This window comes from Bombus flavifrons, chromosome 2, assembly GCF_040668555.2.
Source record: "Bombus flavifrons isolate JBK064 chromosome 2, iyBomFlav1_principal, whole genome shotgun sequence".
Classification (NCBI taxonomy): Eukaryota; Metazoa; Arthropoda; class Insecta; order Hymenoptera; family Apidae; genus Bombus; species Bombus flavifrons.
Window position 1 is genome coordinate 6350197 of NC_138443.1, and position 26726 is coordinate 6376922.

Consider the following 26726-nt stretch of genomic DNA (forward strand, 5'->3'; position numbering starts at 1 on the left):
TTTTCCTTCTCTTAGCCCGCATTACGATTCTACCCGTGAATGTCTCAACGTTTCCTTTTCAACGCACTCTACTAAGGGAATGGACGAGGGAAGAATGAAAAACACAAGAGAAATGGATAAAAAAGGAGTGCGCGGCTAGAAGAAAGTGAAAGAAACGGCTGGAAAATTAAAAGAACGACGTCGGATAAGTCTCTGTGGATGGGAGGGTGACGACGGGGAGCAAGACAGAAAGGGAAATAGATCGATAAAGAGGAAAGAACAAGGAAAAAGGTGGTGCGAGACAAAGATAACGATAGATCGTCTACGGAGAAAAGTTCCGTAATTTACTAAATGCCAGTCTACCGCACCATGCAAATTCCTTGACGTCGGAAACTTAACCGAGATTCGAAAACTTACTTCCGACGATGAAGGTTAATCTCGACGGGCCGCGTCGGAGGAAACGGGACGAAAGAGCTTACATATTCGGGACACCCGCTCTAAATTTCCCCGGCGAGCAGAGCAGGCCGCCCCTTCTGTCGTCGATTATTCGAAATTACGAATTCTGATCGAACGGTCTCCGCCGTATCTGGAAAGTTAATGTCTTCACGGTTACACTTTGTCGTGTGGCAGCCAAAAAGGTCGAAGAAGTCAAGTTGACCTGCCACCGAGAAACGGTACGAGAGTAAACGTTGGGTTCCAATTCATTTTTGCCGAAAACAGTCGCGGTCCTGATGTCAGACAAGGTCCCCTTATGTTCGGTCGCTCGTTCGATTCTCGCGTGTTTCACCGTGATCCAAGCGAATTCGCATATTATCGTGTAATCATCCGACATGGTGAAAAATTACGCGGAGCGCGCTCCGAGACGCACGCTCAAACGAACAATTTCGCAAATAACCGATAATTTAAAGCAAACGATCACTGACTCTATCGCGTTGTTCGCGCGTAATATTTCTTCTCATTTAGTCAACAACCAGCGTCCTTTTTCTTGCCTTTTTTCTTTTGCGTAGTTCGTACACGCTGGAAAGAACGCGTCGTATCGCTGCACGAAATATTATATCAAACGGGAAAGTTTTACATAGTCGGCAGCGTACACCGGGATCCTGTATTCGTTTGAACGTGAATCATTGCATAGGCACAAAAAACGTGGAGTTAATCAACTATGCGGACGATAAGAATAAACCGTATAAAAGGCCGAGTGTCTTTTCTCGCCGAATAATTATAGCACACGGGCGTGGTGGATGAAAGAAGCGTAAAAATTTCAGCGGGCTACAAAAGATTGTGGAAAAGCGCAAGACGAACGGGATGAGAGTAGGGAAAAACGAAGGAAAAAAAGAACCAAGGAAAAAGATAAAAGAACGAAGGGGTGTTCGGGCAACGACAATGAAAGTGAGAAAGGAACGGGGTTGGTCGGCTCTTTTTTCGCAGGCCCTAATGGGACCCACGTTCCTGTCAGCCGGATTAACATCAACCGTGGGCACCTGTAACGTTTGCCACGCTAGCCCGCGGTAGATGTTTATCTCCGAGTAAACGAAGTTTGTCGAAGGGCCGGAGATTCGGAGGAGTTAAACAAACCTGGATATATAGAATTAACTCGGTGGCAAAGAATAATTTCCAAGGGGGAGAAAATTTCCGGAAGAAACAGGCAGAAGCGAGTGTACGAAGTAAAAGTTGGGTGATTAAATTTTCATTGTATTCGTTTAAGCTGTCGCGATGAAGGCATCTAAAATGAAGTTGATGACGAACAATTAAAGCACTTCTGCGTTTCACGATGCAACGCGGTGGAATGTAATACACCGTTGCATATTTCATTCTCGCGGGAATACGCGACGGCGTTTCTTTAGGAAAGACATTTTTAAAATATGTTTCGTCGAGCAAAGGGCAGGAAGATGGAGGTGCTGGTGCTAGGGGCAGGAGAAAAAAAAAGGAAGAGGAAGAAACGAAAGTACTTCTTTTACGAGAAAATATGTAGCATTTCGGTCTACCGGGAATAAGGTTAACGTCGTAAAGGACACACAATTTGTCCGCGACAAAAAAGAAAGTCGGGGCTTACAGGAGAAAAACCGGCAACGGAGAAACGCTCAAAATACTGAACTCGAAGTAATGTTTGTCATAATTAAGCCGGGGACTAAATAAACCACCCGACCGAGCGGCGGAATGATCAGTCTACGCTGGCGAGGTCTCTCCGCGTTTGTTTTTGAGAAAAAACAGTCGGTGCAATCCAACTTGCACGGATAATGCACAATGAAGAGAGTCGACGCGAGAGCAGTAGCGGAGAAAGAATCGAAAGAAAAAGAAAAGAAGAAATATCGGAGAGAAGAGAGCGGCGAATAGGAGGAAAGAAAAGAAGAATCGAATAAGAGACTGAGCGTAATTGAAGATAGAAAGAATAGAGAACAGAGTCTGACTTTTATTAGAACGAAATTAATTCGAAATCCTCTCGTTGGGCCGAAAGACCGGCCATTAATCACGATCGACCTTAAACGTATGTACCCTCGAATTCTAGCCGATGAAGATCAATTAATTTCGCCGGCGAGGTATCTCTAATACCGTGGGCCGATCCGGTTTTCCCAATTGAATAAGATTAACGCGGCAAGAAGCTGGAGATCGGTATGGGCGGAGGAGCGAGAACCCGGAACAACGCGAGCCGAGCTACCGGAGAAAAATGCAATAATCCTAAGCGACCCGAAAACGACAGAGAGAGATAACAACGGCGGCGAAACTAATGGTAATCACAGGGAGTCGAAGAGAAACGGAAGAAAAGAAGAAACGACAGCTCGACCGTGGGCGAAAAATAGGTCGAAAGAATTCTACGGAGGATTCATTGCGCTTTTCATGGACGCCGTCTACCAGTTAATCTTCACCGGCGACAAAAAAAGAAATAGACGCGGCAAGCCGTGCGATATTTTCGATGAGATAAAATTCCATCGAATAAGAGGCAGGCTGACCGGCCGCAATCCCGCGGATCGTTTTCTCCAGTTGCTCCCTACTAAAGATGATACAAAGCGTGGAGAACTCATTGAGGATAAAACGACGCTAAGAAACTATGAACTTCCGCGGGAGGCTGATGCCACGTTAAAAAGGAACGAGAGGAAGCTACATGGAAACGGAGATGGTATTAAAAGCGTCAGGGAACAGTAATCAGCCGGCTAAATTAAGAATCGTAAACACCGAAAGAGACCAGGCAACCCAAAGCGAAAGCTGATTAAAAGACTGTCGTAGAGGACGGAGCAGGCCGAGTCGCTTCCAATCGGTCAGAATTTGTTTAAACTCGAAGCCGCTGACTAACGAAACCGCTCCTGGTCAATCGACGAACCGCAAATTTACAAATCTCCCCGAGACTTCGTAAAAGAAAGCCAACAAAAACTTTTCGGAGCCTGTTATTTTCAAGCTGGGTAATCCTGATCGGTCGAGCCGAGACGAGAATACAAAGGTTAACATTGTAAGAAGCGTAAAATTTGTTCAAAAGATGCACGAAAGACGTCGCAGAGGTCAGAAAGAGGAAGAAGCGTGGAAGATGACGAAGCAACGGGACAGCGACAGAAGCAGCGGAAACAGCAAAAGCAGCAATAGCAGGAGCCACGTTGATCAGTGGTAGTAGTACGGTGAGCAGCAGTAGCACTGTCGGTGGCAGTAGTGACGACGACACAACGAGAACAGCGAGGAGGAGGACGACGTCGACGACGACGACGACGACGACGAGGACGACGACGACGACGACGACGACGGCAACGACGGTAGTGGTAGTAGTAGCGGTAGTAGTAGTAATCAGAGAAGAAGATCGAGAAGGAGAATGGAGTAAGAAGAGACGAGGATAGGACGAGAGTAGGAGGCCTGGAGGAAGGAGGAGGCTGACTGATCGGCAGAGTAGAGGAGAAAGAGCACGCCTGCGCGGAATCCCCGGGCGGGCGCGGGCAGTGCCACTGGAGGCCCGGCGGTTTCAGAGCTTCGCCCGGGACGACGAACCGCAGACGACCCGTACGCAAAACTCGGTCGTAGTTAGCCGTGTTTGAAGGATCGGTCGGAAAAGGGGCCATATCACGCGACGACGTATAAGCCCCCGTAGTGACAGCCTCGCGTATACGACGTCGCGTTTCGGTTGTCCGCCGTCGAGAGGAAACGTGCTACAACCTTTGAACACACACGTTGAGGAAAACGTACCACGTCGCCTCGAGCAAACACGACACGGTGTATAAGAGGTACATCGTTCAGGATTGGCGTGCCTAATCGACGACTAATTGGGAGATAATATGTGATCAGTGCGACACCGATACCACGGTGGTGTATCCGTATAAGAGGCATTGTGCGTGACAAACGAAAGAGAAAAAAAACGTCGAGGGTGATAAAGAATCGTACTATGCACGAGGTCTGGTAGCATCGAGTCAAGGAGGATGAACAGAGTGATGACGGAGGGTTAGGAGTGAGAGGGTGCACCGATCTTTGGTGTGCTGGTTGTTTTGAGATGTCAGTGGACCCGTCGAAGGCAACTGCGTCGTCGTTCTCGTCGTCGTCGTCGTCGTCGTCACTGTCTTCGTCATCATGAGGAGATCCTCTTACGTGAATTACTACGTCCTGTGCCTCGTGTGCTGGATTCTCCTAGGCATCACCGGTAAGATCAATTTCACCCGCGTGACATATGTTCGTTCGCTCTCGAAAGAGGGTTCGAGCTCTCGCGGATCGTGCATCGATCTTTCGAGATTCCCGCGGGAAAGTGCACACGCGTTGACGTCTGGTAGTCGCGTCATAGGATGGCTGGCAAATCACCTAACCAGGTGGTTTCTGGTAATCGTGAATCTCGCGTATCCTAGGTTCGGATCACTGATGGACTAGCAACACGCGCGTCTTTTCAGGGTGATAAGGGGGGGGCCGCGTGACGTGAGAACGACGAGGGGGGAGGAAAGGGGCCAGGCGGGGCTGTACTGAAGACTTGTACTGCGGATGGATCGATCAGATTTTGGGGTGTAACTGTGCGTACGTGAATTAGCACGCGTGCATACAAACCTGTGTCGCGTAGGTCCGACTCAAACGTGAAGAATTCGGCAGCTGATCGTGTGTATTCGCGATCGATGGACGCGAGAGGATCGAGATACGCGAGTGGAGGGAAAAAGGAGGACTCATAGGCAGGAGGAGGGAGGGGGCTGCTTCCGGACCCGGTCCAGGGCTGTATCTAGCGCCACCCTTGTTTGTCGCGGCGACAGTATTGTATTTTCCCTATTCTTCCCTTTGTCTCTCGGATCGCTAGATTTTTTTTACTCTTCGCCATCCTTGTCGGGTCACCGTGTCGACTCGATGATTCCGTCATCGTGAACTAGGGGGCGAGGTGATGACAGAAGGGTAGCGTGTTCCCTCATCTTCGCTCTGACGTCGTTCAGGGACGTGTCTATCGATTTCATCTCTCGCGCGGCTGCATCGCGATGATACGGTTAGTTCCTTTTTATATACACTTTTCACTGAAGATTTTCGTAGTTTGTCGATCGATCCGACTCTAACATCACAGACGAGTAATGCGAACGAAGATCGTGGCAGTCGATCGTGTGAAACCGCTCGTATCTATGTTGCTCAGTTTACACCTGATAGCCTTCCTGGCGACAAAATAATAACTTCAAACTTAATTATATCAGTTAAAACGCTATTCGCGTTTACTGCTTCCCGTTTATGGTGTTACGCCGGTATCAAAAGAATATAGTCTATGGTCCGTCTCTTAAACAGGTCACGCCGCGATAACCGTGCAATTACCCACATCTTCGTAGCAGCGAAGCGTCGATCTCGAGGCTTATGTAACTCTTATGAAAATCCCTGTTAGTCGCGCCATAAGCGTGTTAATTACTTCTTCCCTCCTCGCGTTAGTTCTTTCCTTCTTTTTTTTTTTCTTTTTTGCTGATTCAATGGATAGTCCATTAATTCACGGATCGCTACCCTCGACATGTTTTATCTTAATGATCTTCCAGGATACCGTTTCCCCTTGATACAGAGACTACCAGCACCCTCGTCGGTCTTGCAATAATTTCTCCTTTGTATTGGAGAACTCTTCTCAGGACTCTTGTATCTTGCACGAGAAAAAAAGAGAAGGGGCCCGATAAAAAGGATTTATCAAGCACGGCCGTATCAAACGGTGCTTTTTTCTTATCGATCGACGTAGATGCATGTAACGTGGAAACATTTTAGTATGCAAAGTGGGCATCAAGTTGTTGTCGATCGGGTCGTTCATTATCTGCGTCGGTCGCTTTATAAATACGTTCCATTCGTCGCTTTCGACGCGGTTGTTATCGAACGAACCGCGACGGAGTAAGAGAGAAAGCGGGAACCGTTGAAACACACACGAAAGGCTGCCAAACCGCGAACTAAACGACACTCGTAGAACTTGCGAACGGAGCACAAATCGATGCCATTAACGCAACTGACGTACAGTCGGTAATTTTGTTAAACAATTTACCGTATTCTGGCCCACGTCGTTTTCTATCCCCATCTCATACTCTTAATTGGATTCGTCTACACGCCCAACCGTACTCGAATCCGCAACACGAAAACAATTTCTATTGTACGTATCGACGGGATACATTATGCACTTTCCACTCGTAACATAATCGTAGCACAGCCACTGATTATACCCCAGGATGATTAACCGACCAACATTGTTACCTCCGAATGAGAATTTCGGTGTTTCAACCATCGCCACAGGAAATCGCTTTCTCGGATGTCTGCTCGTCTAAACTGTATCGGGGTTTGATCTTACACGATGTTTCGGTTCCATTATTCATGAACTCTGTGTTGCGTTAATACGTTACATTGCTCTTGTTCAAACAGATTTTTATCAAACAACGTGAAATTAAATGCAATTATTAACGCGTTTTGTACCGCGTATCGGTGATTGATCGTTCGTAGTAGTCACTAGAAAGTGAGGAAAATGTTCTTCGAGATATTACAAGTAAATATGTTCGATCGAAAGTGAAAAGAGATGAAAACGTCGAGCATTCCTTGTTATTTCTCTTCTTATACAATTAAAAATCGTAACTTTGGATTTTGTTTGAACCAAATCGGACGATATCGCTGGGGACGTAAATAATTATTCGCTTAATATCGGCGGTTTTAAGCGACAATCGAACGATAACCATTAACTCGACGTGCAGCGTGGAAAATGTACGATGGAAGTAGTGGAACGTAAATGTTTGATGAACTAGTAAGACAGAAAATCGAGTTAGCCTCACTGGGAGGGCTAGGAAGAGCGATCTTCGAGGGAACCGAGAATCCAGATTTATGTCTGAGATTAGTGTCCGATGACGTCGTAAAATTACATCGAACACTTGTACGTGTAGTTCTAATAAAGCGGCGAAAACGCAACCCCGTCGATGCTCGATTTTCCGCATCGACCGTGCTCTATCGTCTCCTGGGAAATATCTGTCAGAAATCCTCTTTCTGTTTCCAAGAAATTTATTTCCACTTTCACCCATCTTTCGACGTAGATTCAGGTATTTTTCTTTTTTTTCCCCTTCCTTTTTTATCTTTTATTATTTTTACGGACCATTTCATTTGATTGCGCAACATCCAACAGAAACCTATCCGCATTTATAATGGTTCACAGTTAATAATAATCTATCGGTGCATCATTCTCTTTGCGCTCAAACGCACGATAAGCGCATTAACATTAATCAGTACGTTGACACGCAGATAAGCCATAAACATGTTTTAATTACATATCGGTTTAATTCGTAATTTCACTCAATCGTAATTACGACGAAACAAGACACATGTATGTATAACTTTGCCGAGAGTTTCGTTTTGACACGCGCGTTTAAATTTCTCACGGATAACCATCGTTCATGTCAAAACAATCTAGATTCGACATTACTCAAGGAAATTTATGGAATATGCAAACCTCTCTATGTTGGCGTAGTACCGATGAATTCTCAGATCTACCAGGTTATTTGAAATGTAGCAGTATCGTTGGGCCATTTATTTTCTAAAACAACATAATTTATGGATCAAAAACATTTAACAGTTTTGATCGTGGATTCCTGTGTTGTTACAGATTCAATTCTCCCTGCGCGATTATTTCTCTTTGTATGAAAAACAAATAGTTATTAATCTTCAGTTTGCAATTCATCTTTCCTTCCTGAATATACCTTTCAAGAATCTCTCTTGTAATCACATACTCTTTTTCGTAATGGGTAAGAGGATGGTTACATAGTTCCGCAAATACACGCTTAGTACTGTTGATCATAGATTGCTATGTTATTGTAATTTGAAAGTTTCTCTCATAACATTATATTCGTTTTATTTTAAAACAAATAATTTTTATCAGTCTCTATGTTGTAAATATTTACTTCAAAAATCTTTCTCTTTCGAGTTGCACTCTTTCTTCTAAACCGTAACAAAAACAGGAATGTAGTTTCATCACCCGATGTATATACAATTCATGTAAGTACATTTCCGTGGTAACTGTATCTCTTTTGTTTAAAGAACAAACGCTTATTAATTTCATTTTGTACTTAACCTTTCTTTTCGGTACGCTTCCTTCAAAAATCTCTCTCATAATTATACTCATCTTCTTTCAAAGAAATACTCACGTACTCTTAGTTACATATTCCTTATAAATGCAGCAGAGATAGAAATATAATTACACCTGCAGACGTGCAATTCGTGTTACGATTCAGTGTAGTGCACAGCTCTATCGCTAACAACTTCAACCCCCTTCTGTTTGCCTTCGTGAATGATTCATTCCCTCTGAAATTTACGAACGGTCATAAGCGACGCGTTGCACCAACCACACAATCAGCCGCTTTGTTCCTCTTTCTCTCTTGCTTCTCTCTCTACCTCCCATCCCACCTTTGTTCTTTCTCTGTAATCTTGGCGTGAAACATGATTTCCAGGAATGTCGAGAACGATAATCACCGAGCACGTCGAAATAATTCAACTCGCAGCTTAGAACGACTCTGAGAAAAAGAACAGAGACACACGGTAACGCTACGTTCACGTCTACTTATATTCATTTTACGACGAGTCTCAGCTTTGCGGGATTCCAGTTCGAACCGTAACCCTTGCGCCTAATATTTTGCATTCCTGAAGGATTCTTTAGTCCGGAGGACCGAGTGTCCTAGAAGGATGAGCCTCGATTAGTCGTGCGCGTCTCCAGTATTCGCGATACCGGGTCGGTGCGCACTGATTGCCAATCCAATTCGCGCCGTCTGAACGGAAACGCGTTGGCAAATCGATTCATCGAGCGTGTAGCGATTGCCCGAGATGCAGTTAAAAGGATATCGGTTCGAAACCGTGAATTAGCGGGATACGATCTGATAGACTCGTTCATGGATCGATCATCGAGTTCGCACGACTTGGACGCTTGTCTGTTACCAAGTTCTCTCTTACTGGTTTTCTATTGATTAGAAAAGCCATCGTTCACTATGTCAGCGATAATATTTTTGTCCTCGGGATTCTAGCGACGTTCCTTTAAGCTTCTCATTCTTTCGAGTGGTCAATGGAATTTCATCCTCCGAGTGCCCAGGCGGCTTGACTCGCTCGAAGTTAGTTCGAATCGTTTTCAAACAACGATGAGCAAGATGAACGTCGCTAATGCCCTGTATTCTCGTTGCGGTTGTGTACGAGCCATTGTGACAGAAACGATAACTTCCGTGTGTTTAAAATCACGTTCGAAAATAGGAGCTATTTCGTCGACGACGTAATGCGTCACATCGGTGCATTTCGCCTCGCTGTTAAAAACCGGATGCGCTCTGGACGACGAAACGCTTCCGTAACGGGACGTAAGTAGCGAGCAGCTAAGCATTCGTTGAAACGTAGTCGTATAATATCAGACCAGAATTGCATCGGCCAATTGCGGATATCACGGACCTTCGATATATGCAACTGGCGAAAGCTCGGGCGCGCGCGCCGACGTGAGCCCGGTTTGACACACTCGACCCGACCGCTCGAACGTTTACCCCGATCAAGCGATGCCAATAATGCAATAATCCGTGCACTCTAAATGTTATGAATACCGGCATTATTGAAAGGGTGTGGATTTATCTGGCCGGATGTTATTTGCCAATGCGGACGTTCGATTTTTGCAGACACTGCTCTGCGCGATGCCGCGTTTTCGATCGATTGAACGTCGCAGGAGTTCCTATAATTCACCGTGTCTCGTTGATCCTGTTTTGTCTTTGATCTCACTAAATCCTTTTCTGTATAATTCTATCATATAGGTAACATCGATCTGTACGATAATGTAAAATTAGTATTTGTATGATATATGAGTCGTTCGAAAGCCACGCATGTTATAGTCATAGATTCAAAAATAGAGGAAAGTAGACGATTAGCTTAGACACTAAATGAATAGCTTAATGTCTGAAACAAGTTTCTATGTAAATTCTATTTCATTAATTGTATTTTTACAAAAATACGAATTCGCACAAATATCTGCAATATCTAGTGAAATTAGTCTTTCAAATTTATCTTGGAATTGATTTATTTATTTATATTATTTATTAATGTCATCTATCAGCGATAAATTTTATAAAACTAATTTTAATGGCAATCAATTTTCTTATTTTTGACAGCAAATGGGCTTTATTATTATACAATTTCTAAAATACCGAAATAACATTATTCAGGTATTCTATATGATTTGTAGAAATCAGTAGATATATAACAGATACTTATGTAGCGTGTCATGATACATTCACATTTTACTTCGTTCGTGGTTAAATACAGAAATACTTTCTTTATATTTTCAACAACGAAAACGTTCTGTCATTACAAGATATCCAAAATGACGAAGGAATGTTATTCAGTCCTTAGGCGTAATATGCAGAAATTAGTGTAACTGAAATATATCGTCAACTTCCTTATCTACTCCGTCGGCTGTCATAATACATTCTCATTATACTTCGTTCGGAGCAGCGCCAACATAAAGAGAAAGTACGAACACGATATCAGTTTCTTTTACCATTCTTTCATTCGGCCGCTTAAAATATGTTGAATAATACAGCAATACGGTTAATGCGTTCTCCTTATACTCCCTTAACACGTTCCCTGCAATGACGTCATTTGCGGCCGACCCGGAACTTTTTGTTTGTAATGCGGCAATGACTGGCACTACTTGCTAGAAGCAAAACTACGTCTAGAGGAAAAGTCACTACGTCACAACTAAATCGTCATATTACGTTATTAATTAATCCCGATAAACTTACAAGGTCTTTACTCTTCCACTGAAATAGAATAAATAGGAAAAATAAAAAGCAAATAAAAAGAAATATGACACCAAAGGAAAGAACAATAATATCAGTTAGAGCAGCGAAATGTAGGTTCCACGATTTGTCACCGGGGCATCAAAAATACAGCAAGGAAACGTGAAAAGTAATACGTCGATAGCAGCTATTTTCGAGCAGCAGACCGGGAAGAAAAAGTTGTTGATGACCTGAATAACTCAATCAATAGAGCGGTCGTCCAATAAATGAAGGAACCGTATCCGAGTCCCCGCGTCGGCCAATTGTTTTTCTCGTTACGGATGCCATATAAATAACTATGAATTCGTGAATTACTGCAAGAATGGATACCTCGGTCTCAGGCAATCCCTTATTATCATAAACTCTTTATCACGATGTGTCGACATTCATCGAATATTTCCTCTATTCCTGCATAACATCCTGCAGAGTCGTTTTGGCATCGGCGTTAAAAACGAATAAACCTCTGTTAAGCGTGCGACGAGTTGCCAACGGTATCTTACGAAGCGAGTGCAAGAAAGTTCCATCGAATAGCTGTTTTATCGAGTTCTTCCACTTCGACGTTTCTCGCATGTTCTCGTGTGGACTTTCGAGACTTTCAGTCGACGATAAATCGAAAGGCGCCTTTCAATCCCCGCAGACACACGGGACGCACGGATTTTCTACGCGCCGTGATATCGTTCTAAGCTGTCCATGAACGTTCTCGACGAAGCACCCGTATGTCGAACCTAGTAATTTCCGGATATGCGTTGATTTTCTGATACATTTCCAGAAGATGCGTTCGAAAAAATAAACGTAGCCAAACGCAGAATACATACGATACCATATCGCAGTGCAACGCATGAACGAGTACGGGTTTCCTTTTATCCCCCGAACGCTAGTCCGGAAGTGGGTCCTCAAGGTCGTTGGAACGAAGCCCACGGTTGCTTTCCCGGGGCGAATGCTGATCCGACTTTGGATACCCAGGATCGGAATCCCCTGGATTAGTATCCATTTCCTCGATGCACGATGGCCTGGTAGAAGCTCTCTGATAGGATTTATTCCGGAAGGTAAAGGGAAAAGGAGCATAGATGCGGCCACAGAGAGAAAACGGGACAGGATGGCATCGTACATGGACGTCACGAATGCGAAATACAGTATAGTACCGCGATCCTTTTATTATTCCATCATGGAAACGCTACCCGTACAATGTAAATTCGTCAAGAATAACCAGCTCTCGCGGTCTAGCCGCCGTGTTAATGTATTCTTCTTAAACGTAACAAACGTTCGGATTAGAAGCGAACTGTGACGGAGATTCGTGCAAATGTTTCGTGCCTATAAAAAGATTATGTGGAAAGAGAAGGTGTTGAGTGTTGCAGTGGCATTCTGTGAATTTAACAATTTTTGGTAAAAATACGACGGATATGACACGGAAGATGTTTTTAAGTTTGAAACGGACATTTTAAATTAGCGACCAGAGAGATAGCTTTTCTGCATACCTTACGTCAAATAAATGAAGAGCAGAATATAAATACCGAAACTTATATTAAGATACAGTCACAGAAATACATTCTTCGACTGTTTAATTTTTCAAATCCTACAGATGAAAAATGTTATGTTTGATTCTACATTCGTGGAAGATTAAACATTCCGTCTAATAGAACATGGATACAATTTTAACATATCTAAAATACCTGAATTAAATAAATTGATTTATTAAAATGGAACTTCTTTACTACTTTATATTTAAGTTTTTGATTAAACCTGTGAAGAATATACATTTAGCCTGTGTACATACGTCTTCGTCTGAAAATCGATGAAATCTTGCAGGGGTGAGCACAAGATCCCATTCGTTAGTGAAAAGGTTCGACGGGATTTACACGGGGCCGTACTTCGATTCAAACACCCCCACGAACATCACGGCTCAACTGGGAAGTCATGCTTACTTGCCGTGCAAAGTACGGCAGCTTGGTAATAAATCGGTAAGTCCTTTGCTCCTAATTATTCTCATTTTCCCCTTTGTGTCCTTCCATACAACAAAACGCTACCAATTAAAACTTGGAACATTCGCGTAACTCTCGTTATATACAAATCTTAAGATCAGACAAAATTTACTGAAAGTTCTACGAACGTTTGCAAACGTTCAAAACAAGTACGAAAAGAAGTAGTTGCGGCAGACAGGACAGGTGAACGATTGCGGATGGTGCGCGGTCAAAATTACGAATCCCTAAATTACAGATTCCTTAATTTCGATTCAACTCCGGCGAGAAACTTTGGGAAAACTGTTATCTCATCCCAGTTCCTTGCAAAAAGCACGACCGGATACCGACGCCGCCTGCTCGCAGATAAAGCGAATTTATTTGCACGCGAATACCCAGTTTTCTGTGAGGTGACGGTGGTGTACCGATAGTATCGTGCCGTTGGTTTCCATGAAGCCGCTGATTCGCCATCGAAAAGTTGTACTATCGGTCCTCCGTTTCCGTCGATATTCCGCGTCGCTAAACCGTCCGGTTCGCGCTATTACAATAATCGAAATGGCCGCGATAAACCGCCGATCCCGATACACATCCTGACTCTATCTGCGTGGGAATTTATGCGAAACTATAAAAGTCTAATCTGTCTGCGTTCACGACCGTTAGGACGGATTATACGAGCCGCGTGAATTTTACGATTCACGAAAGAGAGAGAGAGAGGCGAGGAAGAGAAAGAGAGGAAGAGAGAGATTGAAAGGGAATAAAGAAGAAAAGAAGAGAGAGAAATGGCCCCCACATGGAAGTAACCCAGATAACGGTGACAGGGGGCTGGTTCTTTTGGGAGACTGACGAGAGGACAGAGCGGTAAATGTTTTTGTGCGCGGCCTGTATCACTCGTTAGTGAGATTTTACCTTCACTGGCGTGTGCAATAACGAAACTTGTATGTCGAAACAGGCAGGACTAAGTGTCTGGCGACACGCGACCCTTGTATAATCGTCCGATTGCGTACTTAAGGGCCGCGAACCCATAGAGTCGCGACCCCTTTACACCCCCTTACCTTTTTATTCTTTTGATATTTATCGCGCGTAAAATTAAACGTACCTTTACCACTGACTTTCTATCGGCGACCATTGTACCACGCTACCAAGAAACACGATTGAAAGCGATTACTCTCTACGGACGATTTGCGGAACACGGTCGTGCCGGTGACTTTGCATTTGTTTCCACGTCTTTCGTTCGGTGGAATGTGAGTGGAAATATACGAGACGTACCTGAGCTATAAATCAATCAGGCGGAAGGCGGAATATTTTTGTCCAATATCACATGTTCGATCTTGCTTTACATTTTAACTAATTTAAAAATCCAATTCTTGGACGTTGGTCGTTTAGATAAAACATTTTGTATTGTGTTATATACTTATTCGAAGATTATGTTGTTTCATTTTCACAGTTAACTCACTAACTTCTACAGTGTATACGTGTATACTTGGTACAATTAAAAACTATTAATAATATTAAAATTGAAATTTAGATAAATTGATTTTAGTCTTCGTAAGTATAAATGTGATGTAATTTATTTTGACAAAAAATGAGAAGATATATCAAAGAATAGAAGATCTATTTTTACATGAAATTTTATTAGCCTCTGCTAAGATAATCGAAATATGAACAGTTGCTTATCTATAGATTCCTAAAACCTAACATTTTGAAGTTTTGCCACAACACTAAAGTATAGAACAAAAACGAACGTTTGTATACTAAACAAATTACGCATACTAAACATTCGTTCATCCATTCGTCCTTTAATCGATCTGTAATTATAAGACACCTCATATATTAGATTGCAATAGAGAATAAAATAGGATAATCGGTCCGTGTTCGTGGAATTGGGTGCGCAACCGAATGGTCGGCGAAATTCGAAGAAAGGATTTCGAGATTCATGTCGATGCAATTAAATCCCTTTCGTATCTGGGGATCGGCGAAGTTAAAAGTCCCGTGAAAGTTTCGAAAGAAATTCCAGAAAAGCCGGAAGGCGATCGATGGAACGTAACGCAAAGCTAGAAACGGGATTTACTAATTTATTGCTTTCTTCCTGGAAATTAATGGCACGACAATCGTAATTGAGCCAGAGAAAAAGGTAGAGAGAAATAGAAAAAGATGGGAAGGTCGGTTCTCCTCGGTTTCAACGCACGCCGTTCGCCGAGATAAACGAATTCCGTTCGGTTTGGAATTTCTCAGATAACGATTGCGCTTCAGAAACCAACCAAGAGATTACATTTCGCCGATTACTATCGATGCAGCCGAGTATATACTGCTTGCAAATATTTCGCGCGTGGCTTGAATTGTAAGCTCTATCCTTGATCTTTTGATCGCCAGACACGAACAAAGAAGCAATTACTCTACTTTGTAGATTACAACCTTTCCTCGATTGTAAGTCGACGTCACATCGAGGGAAAACATCGCGTAACGTGCGGCGAATCGACCTGTTTCTGACTATACTTATCACGTGGATAGATTGAATGTACTTCTAATACGGTTTTCTTTCGTGTAACTGCCTGGAATCGACGGTAAAAGAAAGGAAGAAACGTCCGCGAAACCGTTCGACGCACGATAAATTAACCCTAGACAAGGGAAAGAAGATTGATCGAGCGAGATCGAAAAGTCGTGCCAGGGGTTCTTTTTCCATCTCGGCCGGCTCGCGTATTCCGCGCTTTTTCCGCAGCCTGGTTTCTCTGTCCTGTATTCAGTCCAGGGAGGAGTTTGCGAATTTTCAGCCAGACACGGTTGAATTTCACTTCGTCACTGGAAACGTGTCTGTTGCTTTATTTCGCTTTTTGTTCGCCACGACGTGGAAGAAACGGCCGCGCTCCGGACCAAAAATCTAACAATAGAGCCACGCTACGTATTGGAGAAGGGATTAATAATTCTCGCAATGCGTCCATGCCGAGCAAAAAGCATCGAATTGGAGCGGATTTTTCCTCTGCTCGGATTGATGAGGGGGATCATATACGACTGCTATTTCCTGCTTCTCGATTTTCCTTCAATCGCTAATGAATATTAATTGCTTCGTTTCGCTAAAATATTGCTAGTTTGATAAATAAAAGTGGGACGAAATGTTTACGTTGTTTGTTAATTTCTGAGCTTACTGTAAATACATGTTTATGACGCAAAGTACGACGGATCTAATATGCAAAGACAATAAAAGAAGTTAGAGTATTTTATGTAAATTCGTTTTTCGATTACAGTTACTTTCTTGTTTTATAGAGTGTCTACTTTTAAACGAAAGAAATCGTAAAAAGTGTAATAAAAAGTTTTAAAGTGTAATACTGTGTAACATGAAGGATTGTCAAGTTTCGAAACATATAAATTGCGAAGGTATAAAACCTTCGTAAGAACTTTATTCGTGTTAAAGTAGTCAAACAAATGTATACTCGATATCAATGAATATCGAATAACTTATAGAAAGTTAAATTTTTGAATATTTATGTTAGCTGTAATTTATATAGAAAGAACTAAAAGTTAAAGAGAAAGATCGATATTATGTAAAGACAAAGTTAAATAAGATATGCAAATAGAATTTCTTATATTCTTTTGGCATGTTAAAACACAATAGAAGCGTTGCTGTATACTTTACACGTTTAGATTTAAAAAAAATAGAAGTATACACTATCTCGGTTCAAATATAAGAATATAGAATATTCCGAAGTAGGTGACCAAACTTTCAAACCATGTTCTAGTCACTTTAAAGATGAAAAAAGACCATAGAAACATGACTCGGAAAACTCTTCCTGTCCGAGTTCTAAACAAGTTTTAAACACTCTTCGTCTGTGTCAAAGTTTCGTAAGAACACTTCGCAAGTTTATCACCTTGTGTGTTGATATGTTACAGCGCTGAAAAATAATCAGTATGTTGTCACACGAAATAATTCAGATCATATTATCTTCCTCTGGACCGTAAATACCTTCCAAGAAAAATGTATTTCTTCTAAAGAATGCTTCATATTTATACAAACCTATTGTTAGCTTTAAAATAAGTAGGACACGCTTCTAAAGTTCCGTCACGTATTTCGGACGGAAAATTTTGGATTTATAGCACATTCCTATATCTACATGGTACATCAAATCTTTAATATTAACATATATAATCTTTAATATTAAATCCTTAATATTATTTATGTAACATTAACATTGAAAAGTCTAGCAGGACACAGTTGAATCAGAGCTAATTAAAGTTGGTCAGAGATAGAGTTAATAATAATTATATTGATATATTAATACTGTGAGCTTCAGAATTTATAGCAAACCATTGTATCATAATATTAATGAGACGATAACATACGAATATAATATATTGACGATATTATTAAAATTAATCTGTTTGTTTCTCAAATATGAAAGGTGTCGTGGATCAGAAGAAGGGACTCGCATATCCTCTCGGTAGATAGAACAATGTTTATCCCGGACGAAAGGTTCCAGGCGCTTTTCGTAGACGCGTCGGACACCTGGACCCTGCAGGTTAAGTACGTGCAGGCACGTGACGAAGGCGAGTACGAGTGCCAAATCTCGACCGATCCGAAGAAGAGTCACATCATCAAGCTCAACATCGTCGGTGAGATCGCGTGAACATTCTTTGATAACAATAACAATATTTTTCAATATTAAGATGAATAATTAGTAAGATACGATCGAAAGTGTAAATAATATAATATCCTTTTTTTTTCAATGACATATCGGTATTTCCGGTACATTTAGAAATTAACCATTGACCATCGTCGTTCAATTCTACGCCAGTGTTATTTTTATGTTGTCAGAGAAGAGCTCTGTCATCGATCGACGGAACACTTCGCGAACCATGTTCCATCGACGTGATAAAAAATTATACGAGCGTAAAATACAGACATTCTCTCTTTCACGTAACTCGTACGTGCGAGGCGCTAAAATGTTCGCTCGAATAATCGCTCGGTGTATTTAGTAATTAATTTTCTTTGTCGTTCGATCACCTTCTTGCGTTACATTTAACACGTTCGATGCCACATGGGCCACGGATGACCCACGGCAATTACCACTTCTCAACTTGTATTAACCCTGTAGAGAAATATTCTTTGATATATTGTTTAAGTAGAAAAAATTTAAATAAAAGATTAAAGTATCGTGAGTACAATACACTTACTATTTTTTTCTTTGATTAACATGTTCCGTGTCTCACGATATGTAGTTGGTTGTCGTTAATAATACGATAATCAGCAGAAATAAAGCTTTCCATCGCAAAAATAAACATATTCTTTATTATTATGTTGAAATTATCAAAGAAAAGATCATTCATAACAATGTTTTAGCAAAATTGTTATGCTCTCTCTCTATATACGATATCATATTAAATATTTATTATAACGTATAATATTTTCATATAATTTCATTTAAATATTTTCTAAGATACAGAACATGTTTTAGTACAACATTCTTGAATTAATTTCGTTTTTTGTTTAGACATTTCATAATTTAGCACGAGAGAATGTTGTCAAATATAGTGAGTAATCCAAATGTCGTATCTAAAATGGCATCATATAAGGGAATCATTAATATTTATTCCCTATAGTAATTTTTATATCTGATAGCAGGAATACAAAAGATCTGAAGAATGAAAAATAATTATTTCGAATTCTTTGTTATTTCATTACACTGTCATTCATTAAATCGTAAGGAAAAGAAAAATATTGGCTACCGATTTTTCAGTGCCAAAGATCGAAATCATAGGCGATCGTGACATGTACGTGAAAACCGGAAGCACAGTTGCCATACGGTGCGTGATCAAGCAGTCCCTTGAGGGTCCTTTCTATGTTTTCTGGTACCACGAGGGCGATCGCGTTCTGGATTACCAATTAAACAAAATCGACATCCAGACGAAGAGAATCGATCACGACACGGTCAGCAGTCTCGTGATCCATAAAGCGAGGCGGGAAGACTCGGGCAATTACACCTGCAGTCCGAGTAGTTTGGACAGCGCGAGCGTGCAGCTTCACGTGTTAAATGGTAAGCATTTTCGCGTTTCAGTAACTTAAATTACTTTCGTGATCGCTCTACGTTGCAGTGACACGAAACGAAAAAGCATCCTTCCCTTTTTAATAGATCATTCCTGGTAAACATGGAACTTTACTAGGGAAGGTTTGTAGGGAAATCTTTTACGTTCTAACGATATTACTTTGCTAAAATCAATCTGATTTAAAGATTTACTTTGAAACTTAATACTCTCTGTTTGAAAAAGTTCTATAACGAAATATAATGGTAAATACAAATTGCATTTATTGAAGAGACTAACTCGGCAAAATTAGTTCGCTAATAATTTAACACAGTTTCTATTTAATCCTTCGTCAACTTCTTAAATCTAATCGCGAATACAAACGGAACGGACATAAAATACAATCTTTGGACAACGCAAAATTAGAAACGGTTCATTAATCTTTATCTGGCCTTTACTACGAATGTCTTTAAAATTAATTAATTTTTGTAAGTATATAGAAATATAAAAGTATTTCGTACGAGCATAAGTAAAAATGGGAACGTCAAAAAGACAAATTCTACTAAACTTACTATGCTATTCCAAACTCTCAACTTTATTAAAAGTTTCAAACACTCTTCAAAGTCCCATATTTTTCAAATTTCAAGAAAGAAGGTCAACTTTCTAACTGCAAACGAGCATATCGATCTGCCTATCTAGGAAGTTTTCCAAATTCTTTATGATTGCACGTCCGCTAAAAAAGACGATCGCGTTAAAGGAAAGAAAATTGCTAAATACGTCATATTTCCATCGTGATAAAAGTAGCTATATAAAAATCGATTCTCTGATATAGGCGAGCATCCTGCCGCGATTCAAAGAGGGATCAGCTCGGCACCGGGTGGCTGTCCGACGCTATGGTGGCTGGCGGGCGTCGTGACGCTGTATTCGAGTCACGGCAGTCGCCTATTCGTCCTCGCCCTTTTGATCCTCATGGTCCTTTATTCGAAGAATCCATCTTACTTCGCGCCGGAACGATAATCAGAAACGATATGAGAGGACTATGTCGAAAAATGATCGATTATCTCCTGCTACGAGACCTGGAAGGCGCCTCGAGGAACGTTCCAGCGACAAGAGACGAGAGAAAGTGTACGTGCGAGGCTTCTTCGGAAAGACTTCGTGACCCGATGAACGATGGAAGGAGAGAAGTTGATCGAAGGACGCGAGCAACCGCGAGAAGAGAACCACGACAAGAAAATAACACGAACGATTCAACGTAATAATCTACGTCATTTTGGCAAGCTGCTGTATCGTTTTATTTTCGAAGAGACATGGAAGCCAAAGGAGATCTTAAAATTCTCAGTCAGCTAGTAAAATAGTCGATTTTTATTGTCGGTCACACATAACTGACAGATTTCCTTTCTCTAAGCGATTAACCAACAAATGATCGTACAGCGAAAACTACTGTGTTTCGAGGGAGAAATCTTCACAACGAAGGATCGAGTCCGCTTTCCGAACGACTCGATCGTGATCACGGTCGTGCGCGATCGAGGCATCCGTGAACGTGACAATCGTCGATCGCGGGTGTCCCAACGACGATTTTACTCTGTGTATGAGGAAAACTCGAAGGTGTAAGGGCGAGAAGGAACGCGTTTAACATGTCGAGATAGTATGATCCGGCCGTTAGCAATTAGAGGTTAATTAATCTCGGGGGAGTACCCGTGAATTCGGCGCGAGTTCTTCACGCGGTCGAAAAGTGGTTACTTGGTCGCGGTAGGAAAATGAACGACACGAAGCTTGCGAATTACCCTTCCTCTCCTTCAAAAGCGGGATGAGAAGACGAATTTTTTATAGGAATTATATATAAATACACGATCTTCCAAGTATTTCAAACACGCGCGATATAGAAACCTTTTATACCCTCAAGTTTTACGCAACTCTATCGTTCTAAACAATCATTCTAACTAATCGCTAAACATCATATGTGATCATTGTACATATTTGCCTAAACGAAATGCCATCGTGAGAATGGATCGTGTAAAACCCCCCTGTAGCTGAAAACAAACGACGACTAAGACGTAAGTTTGAGAGACGAGTTTCACCCTTCTTATTCATTATCCGTCATTGTCAGAGGTGTTTCGCGATCTTCGTGTCATTCTCGCGGGAAGCCAAACAGTAACGAAGTCTTCGTGATCGATCGCGAGATTCTGTCGGGAGGGTTTCGTAGTTTCTTTCACATCGAGATTAACTCGACGACGAACGAGTGTGACTTTGCCAGAAAGAAAAGGGAAATGAGGTTGGATATAGATCGACGGGATGGGGTTGGGAGGGTTGAAAGAAGGGGGGCGGTAACAAAAAAGTAAAATACGCGCAAAGTAATCGTAGAATCCCGACAGAGAACTTCGTCCGCGCCGCTCGATAGAATTGAAACTTGTTCGATGAAATTTTTAAAAGCGATGTGATTAATTATATTCGACTAGAGAGACGATTAGCGAAATGTGTCTATACTCGACCGTGTACCGCATGCACTCGGGATCGTCTCGAGAGAAAGAGATGCATCTCGACGATCGTCTCCGATAGACGGTCCGTCGAAATCGTCCGACAGCATGAGGTACGAATAATTTCCTCGTTTTTCCTAATCCTTTTTCTAAGCTACGAGGATGTTTTACGGCCATTCTATACATCGAATAAGAAGCGTAATTAATAAGAATATGGAAGCTTCTCTATGTAACTCGAAACGCAATAGAGTAACGTTACGATTGCCAATTATCAGTCGAAATTAAATGAGATTTGCAGAAGCTGAAAAATGATAAAGAATTGCAGTATTAGAATTTAGAATTTTTGAAATTACGCTTGTTTGTTTATCTCTCAAGTCGATGTACTGAAAAGTTTCTCCGAAAGATCAAACGAATAGGAATTGTTTAATTTTAAAAACTGCTTGTGATTCTATATCGTAACTTTATATGTATTTTACTTAAAGACGTAAAGTTAAGATCATTTTCACTAATTGGGAAGAAGTCATTAATTGCATTAAGAAGCCATTTATATCATACAACGAGATCGACTCTTCTTTCTCATAGTTCCTGAATATTTTTACACGAACCTAAAATCGTTTGATGTTTGATGACTGAAAAGGTAACTCTTGTCCTTGTCATATTTATCGATTCCACGACGAAAAATATCACTGCCTGCATTATTCAAAAGTGTTCTATTTCAAAATACGTTCAACGAGATTAGTTCTATAAATAATATCGCTGGCCGTTTTTCTCAAAGAAAACCGAATAAAAAGAGAGGACGTAAATGGAACGTACCGATTGCTTCGAGACGATCCACGGTGACAAATTTTGGTACTTGAAGCGCATTGAGTATAAACACAAGCCAATAAAAAAGTGTTATATATCCGTGCATGCGTGTCAAGTTTCGTAACGGAATGGGTCGCACGAGAAAAATAAGATTACCAATAATTACTACCGAATAAACGCTACACGTAAAACGTACATATGCTACATGTTCACTATACAAGCTCCAACGCGACATTCAAATATTAAAAACAGTATAAACGATTTCTTTCACCTTTTTTTTTATTAATTCTTAAAATTCTTTATAAATATTTGAATCGAAGGGTTGCCATTGTCGATCGATAAAGGTACCCACAAATATGAGAAAACTCGTAATTTGCATATTCTAATCTGCTTCGAAATATATCTGATACGAAATAACGAGGATGATCGCTATAACTAACAAAGACCCAGACCGTTTTCTCGTTCTGCATGTTCGGCTGTATAAACATACGGACGGACAGCTTTTTGGGTCGCCTGAGGCGTCCTATAAATTTGCTTTCTTCTCGCAAGCATTAGGAAATACTGTTTTTTATATTATATATAAATATATATATAAATATATATATACAAACGAACAGATAGATATATATATGTATATGTGTGTACGCGCGAGAATACGTTGCACAACGGTGTTAAAATATTGAACAAGTTTCAGCTCGAACTAGAAAAGAGTGGCGCAATAAATAACACGGGAGAAATAGCGAGAAGATACAACGTGGGATTAAAGTTAGGAGAAAAAAATAAAAACGTTTTATGGGGAATATAATCGGGAATAACTGTGAATAATAACCGTGAAGAAAATGAAAGAAATCCAGGGTTTTGGGGGGAGAGAGTGAGTCGAAGAGTAGATGGCACTGGAAAGGAGGATAGGAGATTAGTCGAACGAGACGAACGATACGTTAGAATATCTACGATTCATGTGATTGTAAATACATAGTATATAAATAACATAACGTTAATTAACGATATGCCGTACGTGTTACATTAAAGAAACAAACAAGAAAAAAAAATAAATAACGTTACTGTGTAATTTTTCGGATCGTAAACGCATTCGAATGGGTCTGGCCGCCCGTGCTAACCGGCTCGTTCAGATCGTCTTTGAAGGCAACAGCTGATTGTGGAAGCTTCATAGAATTCACGATCGAGAATTCTCGTACCGTTCGATTCTCTTAAATTACGCGGATTTTGTAATAGATCGATTGTCGCACCATCACCGACTTCTGTTTATTACCTCGATCGATAACCCTTGAACATTTATGTACAATTTCCACGAACTCATTAGAATTTATTGCATAACATGCTCAAGAGATCCTCGATTAAGCGAAGACGCTTGCAAAAATAAATATAGCAAAACAGGGTGAAAACGAAGTGAGAAAGAAGAAAGAAATTAACGGACGACAGTGCAGAGACAGGAAAGATAGAAGGAGAGGAATAGAGGGTAGCACCGTCGCGCATGCTTTTTCTGGCACATCGGTGCATCGAGCAACAAAAAAGAAGCGCAACTGTGTGCAGTAGCGTTTCTGGATAGCACGGGCCGGCCACACGCGACTAGATGTAACACTAATTAACGCCTAGCGTAAGAACTAACGGATATAAATGAAGGATTATATTATCTGACATAATATAACCAGGTGTGGACGTACACGTGTATAATTGAATTTTTCGCGGCAATTGGTGACAGTACGTGCATGAAAAATTACACGCGTGTCATATATGAGTGCAAAGAAACGAATGAAAAATTGGAGGCAAGAGAGAGCGTGTATGTGTGCGTGTGCGTGTGCGTGTGCGTGTGCATGCGTGAGTGTATGGGTGGGTGTGTACATGCGAACAAAGAAGAAACGAAAGGAAATGAAAGTGAAGGAGAGAACGAGAGAAAGAGAGAAATAAGAGCGTGAATGGGTAAGTAAAAGAAAAAGAAATGCATACACACGCAAGGAGTAAAAAAAGGGTTGTTCGTTGGACTGACGCGCTAAGGCGTTGGTCGAATGACGCACTTTAAGATAAAAAGGGACGACCGGGAACAATCCTTCTTGTAACGTTTCTTCCCTTTCTTCTTCCCGCGCCTCGCGAGGCTGCTCGTGACGAAAGATAAAAAGAAAGGGCTAAAGATAGGGCTCACCTCGAGGCCACAATTAAAGCTTGCCAGCTTCCTGCACCCTTTTTCTTCTTACAACAGCCGAGGCCTCCCCTCGCCAGGTGGAAGAAGGAAGTTGTAATTTCCACGCTCGTCCTCGTCGCCCCTTTATTATAATGTTGCTAACAAAGAGGAGACGAGAGAGATAAAAATGATGATGATGACGCTGGTGGTGATTATATTAATGATGATTTAAATAAAAACGTTGTCTAAGGTATACTAACGTCGTAGGCAGCATTGAATTTTTGTACCATTGTCTATAGTAGCTCTTAAGTGTCGCGAATTTTTCTGTTCTTAAGATGCTCGCCTTTGTAGGCTTGAGTACGTATACATACTTATGTATTCTCGGTTTTGTCGATGGCTCGCTGGGCGGATATTGATCTTCATTTCTAGTGACGTCAATCGAGATTTTAAGTCGATTACTTGTGTCAAATATTTATTCTGAAATCAAATTTATATCAGTGGTTCTTCGATTAAAATATAACCTTAAATTGATTTATAACATTCTGATATATTAAATTGAAATACGAATTTAGGCTTTTGATTTTCCTATTTTATTTCAAATATATACTTCTTTACAATCAAGAAGATAGAAATGTAGACGAAAGTATTAATAGAGAACCACTGATAGATGTATAAGCAAGATTTATACTGCCAATCTATAGTTCATTAATTTAATGTTTGCTTCACAATTCTTTCTGAATTATATAATGTTGAAGAAAGTTAGTTTTTCTTTGGATAAAGAATAATTATACTATCTTTATAATCAAAAATCAACTATATGTATCAAATCCGCCTCAGCGACAAATACGTACCCGTTCCCGAGAGTCGCGGTACGCGAATATCGAAAGATCCTTTTTCGTGTGATGATTGACCGTCCTGACAGTTCGTCGATGTGCTCTTACGCGTAGATATTCAAAGTTAGTTTTTTCGATAGTAAGTAATACGAGTAACAGATGGCGATGCGATTCTACCGAAAATAAATCGGAACCAACGAGCCGGAAGTCAGTTTCGCATGTGAAATAATTGCCGATTCGATTATTAAAAGAAGAAAAAGATAAACATTAAAAATAATGCTGTTAGTGCGTTATACGATAAAAGTCGTGATCAATGGTGGAAACTGGATTACCGGTAAGACAATTTCATAAAAAAATAAATTTTGTCAAAAGAACATTGTATACTGATGCGGCGTGAACTAATTCCCTGCAAAATAGTGAATAGGTTATTGATTTCGTGAAGTGAAGAGTGTGCATGAATGATTATTGTGATTTTAACCCTCTACCGCTTATTATTAGTAAAATATGCTATACTTGTTTGCGACGATATCTTGACGTCTTGTAAATAATTTTTAAAATGAAACGCAAGTACGTATTGTAGGAAAATTCTATATAATCATATATCTATTTGATATCTAACAATGTGATTATTTCTTTCTTGATTTCATCCGTATTAATTTTAATTTTCTTTCTATCTTTACACACCTACTTCTGTCACAAATCTATCATTTCACTTATACGTACATAATTGTTTTACTTTATATTCCATTGTGTTTATATCTTTCGTATGTAGTAATTGATTCTGTATATAGATGAACTGTAAATGAGGCAAAAAATAATGTTAGCTGTAGAGGGTTAGAAATAAATAAAAGGTATACAGTCGTCGATCGAAACCCTCGGGACGGAGAAGATTTTATCAATCCCTCATTATCGGCGATATATTAATATACGACTCGTCGCGCTTTCCTTGTTACACGACTAATAAATAGGTAGCCATTGAGGCTCCTGACCACTCATTGATATCCGCGGTTCTTCGTTCGTCAATATTACACAACGAAGTTTCAACAAACTTGCAAGATAATAGAATGACTTCTGTTCGATGGAAAAAGTGAAAGATTTAATTTATCAGGAGTCTCGATCGCGGCAGGAGAAGATCAATCTATCATGAACGTGTTCAGTTTTCAGAGAAACCTCCCATAACGATAGTTACGTTTACAATGCGCGACAGATCACACGTAGCAATGGGTCTAATTAATCGTTAACGCGTGCCGTTTGCCGGTTCGAACGTTCGACGAAGCTGATGACAATTTAAACCACACGCAACGTACAATCGATTTAAGATG

At 40.8% G+C, this 26726-nt stretch overlaps 1 protein-coding gene across 1 annotated transcript; it reads left to right on the forward strand.

Moving 5' to 3' along the window:
* The first annotated feature begins 3870 nt into the window (after positions 1-3870).
* Positions 3871-24824, forward strand: LOC138190023 (neurotrimin). Its single transcript, XM_069132434.1, has 5 exons — positions 3871-4585; positions 12999-13150; positions 17539-17749; positions 18874-19170; positions 19989-24824. The coding sequence occupies exons 1-5, from the start codon at positions 4516-4518 to the stop codon at positions 20171-20173; spliced, it is 915 nt and encodes a 304-aa protein (XP_068988535.1). The 5' UTR covers positions 3871-4515; the 3' UTR covers positions 20174-24824.
* The last annotated feature ends 1902 nt before the right edge of the window (positions 24825-26726 follow it).

What these genes read in the sequence shown, in the direction of transcription:
- LOC138190023 (XM_069132434.1), top strand. Translation starts at nt 4,516, where the DNA reads ATGAGGAGATCCTCTTACGTGAATTACTACGTCCTGTGCCTCGTGTGC. An exon ending in GATTCTCCTAGGCATCACCG is followed by an intron (nt 4,586 to 12,998) that starts GTAAGATCAATT and finishes GAAATCTTGCAG; the next exon opens with GGGTGAGCACAAGATCCCAT. An exon ending in GGCAGCTTGGTAATAAATCG is followed by an intron (nt 13,151 to 17,538) that starts GTAAGTCCTTTG and finishes CAAATATGAAAG; the next exon opens with GTGTCGTGGATCAGAAGAAG.